Raw genomic sequence first — 11,216 nt, forward strand, 5'->3', positions numbered from 1 at the left:
TATATTATATATATATATATTGTCTTTTAAGCCTACGTATATTTTTACATGTATTATAAACTATTTTATCTGAATCAGTCTCATTGATTGTAGCCTTCTAAGCCTGAAACGGCACTATGGCTGCTGGCTCCGCCCCCTTCAACTTTTTAACATGGCGGTGGTATGTTTTCTCCAGCTCTGGGAGTCATCAAGTCTCAGAAATAGTAGGTCTACGCTTTTATCAAAGCAGCGTGTAGCCCAGAAACCTTTTTTTTTTTTTTTAAATACTAGTAAAGACTAAATCTACCACACAGCGTAACTTGCCACTGGCAGACGCCTCATTTCCACCATACTGCCGGTCAGCACACGCCAGGAACCTGCCAGTGTTGAAACCTGCGTTTTGCGGCGTCTAGCTGCCTGTATGAGACAAGAAGCAGGAACCTGGTTTTGGCTCTGTTTAGAATTGGTTATTAAATATTCTCAGGTTTAAGGTGGAAACTCGAGCCGTTGGGTGACATTTGTTGCTGGAGGGCTTCTCTCCAGGTTCCCCAAGCCCCGCAGTCCCACAATCCACTTTTAAAATAATCACTCAGACACTTATATCACTTATAAACTGTATGGCCGTGGCAGGCTTCTTGCTAACTGTTCTTTTATCTTAAATTAACCCATTTTTATAAATCTATACCTTGCCACGTGGCTGGTGGCTTACCAGCGTCTTTACATGCTGCTTGTCCTGGCGGTGGCTGCAGTGTCTCCCTCCTCAGCCTTCTGCTTCCCAGAATTCTCCTCTCTCCTTGTCCCACCTACTTCCTGCCTGGCAACCTACTTCCTGCCTGGTCACTGGCCATCAGTGTTTTATTTATATAGAACGATATCCACAGCACTTTCATATAGCCTTTCGTCTAATTTCCTTTAGTTTATATAAAGCTCTTTCACAATTATTGTCTTTCTGAAATATAAAAGTTAATATATTGGTTCTAAAATTAAATGATTTATATAGAAAATACACCATTTATTCTTCTGCACTACTACTGATGTCTTTAAAGCCCAATGTTAAAGAATGTCAGGGATTTTCTGAAAATGCATCTTGTATTGCTCTGTCTAGCATATATACACATGATTGTGTAAAAATTTTGCAAGTGATGATAGAGAAATAGGAGGCATATGAAAAGATGATGATCATTTCTGTTCATTGGTGATACAGTAACTGTTGATTGCCTTTTATATTAGTACCACACTAGACTATCAAGACATAAACATTGACATGAAGAAGGTCACAGTCTGGTAAAAGAGGACAAGCTTGCAAATCAACAAGTACCATGATGTTGCCATAGTTAATTATATGGTATTTGGTGGGGACACAAATCAATGGTTAATATTTGATAGTTGTATTTGAATAGTGAAAAAACTGTTTCAGATGAACCCATAGATAGTGAAAAACAAATAGAGAATGTGTTGTAGGTAGAATGAAGAGTTTGATAATGGACCAGAGGCTTGGCTTCCCATCATGAACTTTGAGAACCACACATATAATTGAATATGACTGGAAATAGTGTATGTGACAATCAAGATGGGATAGGTTTAGGTACAGATGTGACATAAAAGCCCTCTGACACTTGAATCTTGTGGAGACTACAGAAAATTGGTATATGCAAAGGATATCTTTCAAAAAGCACATAAAATAGGTATCAACCTGGAAAGATATGCAGATGAAGATTTGCCAAGTATCAGGTAATTTTGAGCTGGGGAACCCAAGTCATGCTAGCCCAAATATTTCACACACACACACACACACCAAAAATACAAAAAATTATTTCCAGAAAAAATACTTTAGCATACTAAGTCACGTGTTTTTGTCAATTTCCCATGACACCAGTGCCATATAACACCAATGCCCACAGTTTCATGTCTACTCCAGGCATGAGACATCATAGGGTTACACTACCATCACATGATGGTGGTATTATTGAACCTACATAAGACAGGTTTAGTCATGTTCTATAACTGGCATGCACTAGTAATTACCAGGATAGGTATCATACAACCTCAGATTTGAGAAGGACTTCAGAGTTCAGCACCACAATAGGACTGAGAAATACTACAAACTCCTATTTTTTTATGTAGGTTCAGAATACCTACAAGAATAAAATATGGCAATAAAGGAGCCTATTGTGATTTTGATTTGAGTTTTCCAAATGAGTTAGACTATAGTACATTTTTTAAAAAACATTTTTTTAATCCATAGAACTAACAATGTTCCACTCAGCAGGCATTGAGGAAAATCTAGTAAGGTCATGAGGAGTTGAATCATGAAGGAGCCTTGTTGCCATGACAAGGAACTGTGTGTCCTGTAAGATCATTGCAAAGAAATAAGGTTCAGATTTGCATTTCCAAAGCAAGGTTAGGGACAAGGGAGCTGGAGCACTGGTAAACACCTTTGTTATGAAGAAAATAAATTTCCTGAACTTAGTGATTCATACTAGATGTGGAAAGAAAAATCACATAGACTCCAGGGAAAGGGATTCACTGAGGGAAGAGGGTAGGCTCTGAGAACACATAGTACTCTGAGGTACCTGTGATGTAGAATTTAAAGGAATCTGGACTCAGGTAGGTAACAGACAATGGAAGTCTGGAGATTACAAAGAACAAAAAAGGTAAAAGTGGAATGAGAACAGACATCAAAGAGATAATATTTAGGAGTGGAAGGAAAAAACATAATCAGAGAAGGAGCAAAGCTAGGAGAATGATATTTAGGGAATTCAAAAGAAAGAAAAGCATATAAAAGACAAACATGGGCAGTCATTTACATGGCTTTCCTCACAGAAAAGAGATAATTTAACCAAAAGTAATTAAATTTTTAAATAAATAGAAAATGTGGTTTCTACATTTACTATCAGAACATTACATGTACAGGGAAGCTTGAGAAAAATGGAATATCCTAAAATAATGTATAAAGTTCCTGTCTGCTTATGATCACTTATTAGCATGTTATATCATAGGGCACTATGTTCTTTAGTCTCAATTGATACTAACAAAACAGGTATGTTTTAAAAAGTTCATAACACTTATTTCAATTCCATATTCTAAATTTACTTAAATTTATTTTCTACTAATTGAAATACAGTTAAGCTTTTATTGTTATGTAAATGAAAACAATAAGTTATTGAGGGTCAGCTTCTAACTTGAACAATTACCAAACCTGTAAGTTATTTATTTTTATGTGTCCTTAAAATTGGGGCCTGTGGTGTTTAATATTTAAGAGAAAGAGATGAAATCACATGTGAAAATACAATTTTGCTGGGATGGTAGAAAGCAGACAGCTAATCAATTCTCACCATAATCACAGTTAGTGAGTAAACATTTGACTATTTTTCTTATGTCTCTCTTTTAGCAACTATTATACAAAAACAAGGCCTAAAGAAGGAGCTTTTCATTTAGAAACACGAGAAGTATATTCTGTTGATCCATATAACCCAGCAAGCTGATAACATAACAAGATGGTATATAATGAAACTGAAATTCATTATTAATATGTATGTCAAGATTTTCTTTAATATTTTCTCATAGTGTTTCTTAAGCATTATCTTAAGTAAATATTGTCTGATATCAGTCTTTAATAGCCATGTATAATATTATTAACTTACCCAATTCATATTGCCAACTGAAGGTCTTAGTTTAAAAACTTGTCTGTTCAGTAAATATGTAACAAATATGATTAACAAGATTATTAAGAATAATTTTAAATGATTAAGAATGAAATAATTCAGACATTATGGCATGTATTAATAATTCTGGCACTTGGGAAGTAAAAGAAATATCAGGAATTAAAGGCCGGCCTCAGCTACATAGTGAATTTTGAGGACAGGGTTGCATGGATGAGTCCCTGTCTCAAAAGGGGGTGGGAGATAAGAATAAAATATCATTAAAGACAAATAAACAGGGAAAGAGGATAGAGAGAAGAAAGTGAATACATAGAAAGTATTCACTAAGAAAATGGCATTTGTGCAAAGACTGCAGAAAAGTAGGGAGCCAGCCAAGTAGCTACATAGAAGAACATTCGAGGAATATACAAACAAGAGCAAGTTCAAAGACTAAGGTCTTGCTGTGTTGACATAACAAGGTGGTTTATGTGGCCTAGAGTAGATTGATCAAATAGGAAAAAACATACTCAGAGAGGTACTTGGGAAGGAGCTGGATGATTAGATAGGGTGGGCTAGGTCATTCTAATAAGTTATTATTTTGAGATGGGAAGGACCACCTGAGTTTTAAGCAGAAGAATAACATAATCATCTTAACTGCTGGGTTAAGAAGAGGCTATAGGAAGTTAAGGGTGGAAGAAGGGAATCAACAAGGAGGCTGATAAAATAATTCTGGCAAGAAACAACAGCCTGGCAAGAAGAGGCCATATTCTGCATGCATTTTTAAGATAATAACAAGAGGGCTAGATAATGGTTTGTATCTGGATTTAAAGGATCTGAAAGGTACCAATAATGATGCCAGGGATTTGGGACCTTAGCCACTGGAATGATAATGTTGCTATTAAGAAGATTCAGAATGTGATAAGTAGACTAGGGAGAAATCAGTTCTGCTTTGGGGATGCTAAATGTGAGATATCTAATAAATAATCAAGTAAAAGTATCCAGAAGGCAGCTGACAAATTCACATTCCAAGCATCACAGATGATACTGAACATGCAAATACATACATAATAAAGATACTGAATCAGATCATCATAGAGTTTAAAGAGGCCACAGAAGAGAAAAAGCCCAAGTATCAAGCCTTATGTCTTCTAATGTGAGGAGCTGTAAAAGAAGGAAGACTAGCAAAAGAGGCAGCCTCTGATGCAAGAGATACCCAAGTGTGGTGTGCAGTGGTACAGGTTTAGGGAAGAGGGAAAGGACAACTATGAAATTGCTGTTGACAGCTTAAAAATGATAAGCAATGAAAACTGACCATTGGATTTAGCAGCACAAAATTTGTTGATGAACTTAACAAAAATAATTTTAGTATAAATAAAGGAGAAAGAAGTTGGATTAACCTTAAGAGGAAATGAAAGAACAGAAAATGAAGTAACAACTATAGATATCTGTGCTATCTCTAGGAGTTTTTCTATAATGGGTCAGAAAATCACAGCAAAAATAAAGGAATGACTCTTGAATAATTAATAGATGTGTCTATGCCACAGTTCCTATAAGCTGATGGAGACAATCTAGTAGAAAGAGAAAAAAAATAAAAACAAGGAAGTAATAAAGAATTTCTGGGCCAGAATTTTAGTGGAGGAGTTCCTCAGATGGGAATAAAGGTTCAGTCACAAAATAGAAACTATAATAAAACAGAAACAAGGAAGATGCTCCCATATGATGTGATGGCGAATGCACAGCCATTCTCCTTTAATGGTGTAGCTTGCAATGACTAGGAAGCGAACTGATTTGATGAGAATAAGACTGGGGAAGATTCTAGAAATTAAAAGAAAGGAGGAAATATTGAAGTTAGTTGGATGTAGAAGATTGAATGATGAAAAGTACAGAAGGGTGAGCAAGCACTATTTATAATCTACCTAAAGTACCAGAAAAATGGGAGTGGACACTAGAAGGTATACTTTGCTGAGACTCTTTGATGCCATGTCTCACTCAGAACGACTTCTCTACCATTTTGAAAGATAGTTATTGATAGCTCAAAAATGACAAGAAATGAAAATTGATCTTTAGACTTAGCAGCACAAAATTTGTTGATGAAATTGACAAGACTTCTTGTAGAATAAAGGGAAAAGATAATACCAAGCTGAAGTAATAGTCCAGATAGAGAAACTAAAGCTAAAATATTCTCTTGGCCTAAGAATTCAGAATCAGGGTCTGGAAAAATGAATGATTCAGAGGTTAACAGCACTTATTCCATTTGCAGAGGACCCAGGTTTAATTCCCAAAACCTTCATGGGCTCACAATCAGTTGTGACTACATTTGCAGAATATCTGATGCCTTCTACTGATTTCTGTGAACTTTTGCAAACATGTAGTGTTCATGCATACAATGAGCACACATTCATATGCATAAATTCTTTAAAAGAGAATTTAGGATCAGTTGTGGCTTTAAACTGATTCCTATATATTTGACAGATACTTTACATTCTTGGACTCACTTTATTAGGCAAAAAGACATACATATAATAGAGTAAGAATAAGTGTACAAAGAAACTATTGTAGTATTTGAAGAGAAAAACTTATGCGGCTGGAGATTTTCCCAGTCCCATGGGGGTCTGTAGCCACTCAGACCCAAGTAAACACATAGAGACTTATATTACTTATAAACTGTATGGTCATGGCAGGCTTCTTGCTTTTATATATTAAATTAACCCATTTTTACTAATCTATAAATTGGCTCACTGGTACTTTACATCTTACTTCTCATGGTGGTGGTGGCTGGCAGTGTCTCCTGACTCAGCCTTCCACTTCCCAGAATTCTCCTCTCTATTTATCCCACCTATACTATACTTCCTGTCTGGCTACTGGCCAATCAGCGTTTTATTTATCAACCAAATCAGAGCAACACATTCACAGCATACAGAGCCTTATCCACAGCATACTTGCTCCCAGGGACTCTTAGCAAAGGAGCATAAGAGAAAGGGAACATTGTATCAGAGGGATCCCACACTCAAAGTAAGGGAGCCAAAGAAAAGTTACTGTATTTGTTGGATAGACATTGATTTTTATTTTATTTTTATTTATCAATATAAAATATAGTTGTATGTTCCAGTTCATATTATCTGAAGTACTTCCTAATAAAATTATATCATCTAATTGTTTAATGGTTATAATTGTCAAATAGAGAGAATGTTGCTGCTCTAGTCATGTTACTTGAGTTACATTATTCACATTGTTACCTACTAAGAAATTATCTGTGTCTCCTGGCTTGGAATTACTTTGAACATTGATAAGAAAGAAAATACTTGAATATCAGTACATCTCTGAGAGGTTGTAGTATCAGTGAACTAATTTCATAAACTGTAATTTTTTATATGCAATGTACTCTCAAACAGAACAGAGGTTTGTTTGATATTAAAGATGGGTTCACAGACATCATTTAGTGAGACCTCCTCTATGAAGCTTTATTTGTGATCTGACTGAAGGCAAGCTGTGGGTATGGAAATGTAAATGATGCTGCAAGTATAAACTTCTTAAAGAAAACTCATTCTTATATGTAGCCCCATCTTTTTGAAAGTGACCTACACACTGTTACTATATGCTTTGGATTACAATGGAGATTTTAACATCTACCAGGGGTGTCCAAACTGCCTGTGGGCCACATGAAGCCCAGGAAAGCTATGAATATAGTCCAACACAAAATCAAATCTTACTTAAAATAATCACGAGATTTCCTTTTGTTACTTTTATTCTGTAATTTGGCTGTATAGTTCTCAAGTGTAAATGTTTTAGATGATAATACATGTTTGAAAAACCAAAAAGTTCAACACTACTGTATCTGAAATATTTCCTGCAGTTGTGATGAGCACACCTACCTGGAAACACTGACTTTAACAGAAATTTCTTTCTCTGATTTGGCTAAGCATACTCACTTGGGTTAATATTTTTCTCATAATACTGTGTATTCTTTGCCTATCCACAATCAATCTGTAATTCTAATTTGTAAGAGATTTAGGAACTATATAAGCTGATTTCTAATTCAAGCTTGGGTCATTTCTTTAGCATTTTTCTCATAAGCTTTAGCTTTTTTATAAAATGCCATTTAGTGTAATATATTCACAAATCAAATAAACTGTATTAAAAAATCTTACATGACTTTTTCTTTCTGAAGTCAATGATTTCCTAAATAATATACACAATTCTAGGATCTTAAGAGTTTATAATTTAAAAGTAATTCATTACAGAACACACAATTTGGTTGTTTTCACCAATGTCTCAATCCACAAATTTAGCTCCCTCATCCCCAGTAGGTACATATTATTTAGGGAACAAGTTCCCTTAGTTCTCCCATTATACATTAGGTCTACCCTCTAGACTACTGAGAAAAAATGCTTCCTATCAATGACCAGGTTTCTATTTCATCTTTACCTAAAGAAGATGTGGTATTTACCATCGTGTGTGTGTGTGTGTGTGTGTGTGTGTGTGTGTGTGTGTGTGTGTGTGTAGAGGGCAGTTATGACTGTGGCTTTAAAAATCACATGTAGGGCTGGAAAGATGGGTCAGCAATTAAGAATACTTGCGGGTCTTCCAGAGGACCTGGCTATGATTCCTAGCACCAACATGGCAGTTCACATTGTCTATAACTCCAGTTCCAGGGAATTAGATAGCCTCTTCTGGAGACTATGGGCACTAGGCACGTACAATGTACACAGACATTCGTGAATGCAAAATAGCCAGGCACAGGAAATAAAGTAATTAAAAAGAAAAAAAGCTACAGGACCTGAAGACTAAGATTATTTCCTGAGGAATCTGTCCTAACTCCTATTCTCTTTTCCCTTGCTGGCTTCACTCTCTGGAAAACATTCTCTAGACACTAACAAAATATTTGCTGACAAGGCCAAACCTACAACTTTAGCATTTCAGTACACATTGCTGCTGTAGTCAACAACTCCTTCAAAAAGTCCATTTAATAGTTCTGGTTTATCACCATAGTATAACATGCATGCAAACAAACCAGAGGCAACAGAGCAGAGAAATGAGCGGATGGTAAAACCTTCATTGTCTTCCCAGCTTTGGGGTTTGGGATAGGAATAATCTACCTCAGTTGTTCTTAGATGGAGTGGGGTTTCTAGAGTCAATATGGTAGTTAAAACTGGAGGAGGGAAATATTCCTGTTAACTAGTGGGTAGGGGCTAAAAGCTGCAGCTAAATGTACTATAATTCATATTTAAGTCATTTATAATGAAATAGTAAATTGATTAAAGAACAGAGGAGACATCAAGCAAAATTACAAATGTTACAAAAATGATGCAACTCCCTTTATGATCTGTTGCAGGATATTTGACTGCACTCTGACACCCTGAGACTGTGTTAATAAAGTTAACCTTGAATCAGGGGACAGAGCCAGCGACTAGCTGACCAGAATTAGCCATAGAGAAACCAGGAGTATGGATAGAGAAGATGCACAGGAAAGAATAGGGAGGGATTTAGTGATTTCATTGTCTCCTCGATCTGGGAAGTGTGGAGAGAGGGTCAATTGGTCACTCCTCCGCCACTTTTTTTGATCTGTCAGGTTTTCACCCTAATATCTGACTCCTGAGTCTTTATTGATAATAGAACAACTTAGCTAAACACAATATCCGGTGTCCAATGTGTGACACAAGGTCACATGGTAGCTTCTAAAGTTGCTAGTTCTTCCCACAACTGCAGCCAATCCTCTGCTTGCTTCTCCCACCACCGAAACCCAAACCTTTACCACAGGCTAGGGGTTTTTGTCCTTCACAGCTCTCCTGTATCTCCTCCTAGAGCCAACACCACATGACACCCATTCCTGCTACAATGCCAACTCAGGCTTCTGCTGCTACTAGTCCTACACATATGCACATGAGATACCACAACTTAGCCAGCCATTGCCTGCTCTGTCATCCAAGTACCCTCATGTCAGCATCCACCATATGCTTGCCTCCAGCTATGCTCCTGCTGCCCATACCCTGCAGTGTCCAGCCACTGCTGCTATGAACAAACTGAAAAGTCAGCAGATTTGGTAAGATACCTGGGAAGTCCAAAGAAAAATCTTTCCCATATTAAGAATGGGTGATATCACATGCTTGGAATTAGGACTCTGTATAGTGCCACAATAGATGGCTGGAAAATAAAAAAATAAATAAATAAATGAAGGGATAACTGACTTAGCTGGGATTGACATAATGTCAATTATAATTACTGTCAATTTGGTATATCATATTTTATCCTTAAAGGGGGTTTGATATCTGTATCAAATATGAAAAATTGACTGATAAGATACAAGCCTTAGAAAGACCTACTAATGAAAATTTTAAAATAATTCAGACACAGTCAGAGGAATTTAGACCACAACCTACTGCACCACTACATGATGAAATAGAAGAGAAGAAAACCAATATTATTAGAAAACCAATCTTAATTTATCAAGATACTATACAAGAATGACAAGCAGACAATAAGTAACATCAAGGTTATGCAGAAGTTAAATGGAATCCTATAGAAATGTTAGATTTGGGGAGATTTAAGGGAGTAGTCTTTTCATATGATATGCATTCATCCTATGTGAAGACGATGTTAAATTCATGGGCAACTCGGAACAGATTTATCCCCCAAACTGCTAAGCCGTAGTTTCAGCAATATTGGAAGCCCCAGTCCTCAGTTACAATGGTAAACATGGTGGAAAGAGGAAGCTAGGGCTATAGAACAACAAAATAGGGCTAGATGTATTGATATTTTCCAAGAACAGTGTCTTGGTGAAGACCAATATGCTGAATTGCAAAGACAGTTTGGATTTGATGATCACACATTGGCCCTATGTCATCTAGCAGCTTTGAATGCTTATGACAAGGTTGAAGAATCAGGAAAGAGGTCTGAGTCATTTACTAAAATTATACAAGGCCCAAAAGGAACCTTCACTGATTTTTTTTTTTGCAAAGATTGACTTCAGCTGTAAATAGAACAGTATTAGATCCAGAAGTCAGACAAATATTAATTGAATCTTTAGCTTTTGAAAATACTAACCTAGCAAATGGAGGATTAGGCCTTTAAAGGCAAGATCAGCACCAATTCATGTCTGGACTAGAAATACAGCTGATATTGGATCTTATACCTATGATGCTACTTTGATAGGAGAAGTGATTTTTGAAAATTTTAAGAAAAATCAAAATGTCAGATGTTCTAATTGTGATAAACAAGATCATCTGAAAAGGAATTGTAGGCAAAGCATTCCTAGAAACAATGTTTTTTCGAGGGATAATCTAAATAGAAGGCCCCAGATTTCTGGAGTATGCCGAAGGTATGGCAAAGTCCAGAAGTGGACTAGTGAGTACAGGTCAACAAGGGACATGCAAGGTAAACCTTTGCCTTCGAGAAATGCCTTAGGGGGCTTTCCCCAGGCCTCAATATCAAATTTTGTTCAATAATTTCATCAGCATTGGAGATATTCATTCATAGAACAATTAAAAGACTTAATGCCTGTTGTTAAAAACCATACTGCTTTGGAAGTGATCAAGGACTAAACAGCTCCAGTAAATAAAACAAAAAAATTCAGGAGAGACCATAACACAAGTATTTTGG

The 11,216-nt window shown here is 36.3% G+C and overlaps 1 protein-coding gene across 3 annotated transcripts in view; it reads left to right on the forward strand.

Annotated features, from left to right (window-relative positions):
• The window catches only part of Cr2 (complement C3d receptor 2), a 46,076-nt gene extending 40,954 nt beyond the window's left edge, over positions 1 to 5,122 (forward strand). For all 3 annotated transcript variants that reach the window (XM_028862142.2, XM_037211100.1, XM_028862143.2), the window contains one exon: positions 3,371 to 5,122. In XM_028862142.2, the coding sequence (XP_028717975.1) occupies positions 3,371 to 3,464 (94 nt within the window). In that variant the 3' untranslated portion in view covers positions 3,465 to 5,122. The remainder of the gene's footprint in view (positions 1 to 3,370) is intronic.
• The last annotated feature ends 6,094 nt before the right edge of the window (positions 5,123 to 11,216 follow it).

This window comes from Peromyscus leucopus, chromosome 15, assembly GCF_004664715.2.
Source record: "Peromyscus leucopus breed LL Stock chromosome 15, UCI_PerLeu_2.1, whole genome shotgun sequence".
NCBI lineage: Eukaryota > Metazoa > Chordata > Mammalia > Rodentia > Cricetidae > Peromyscus > Peromyscus leucopus.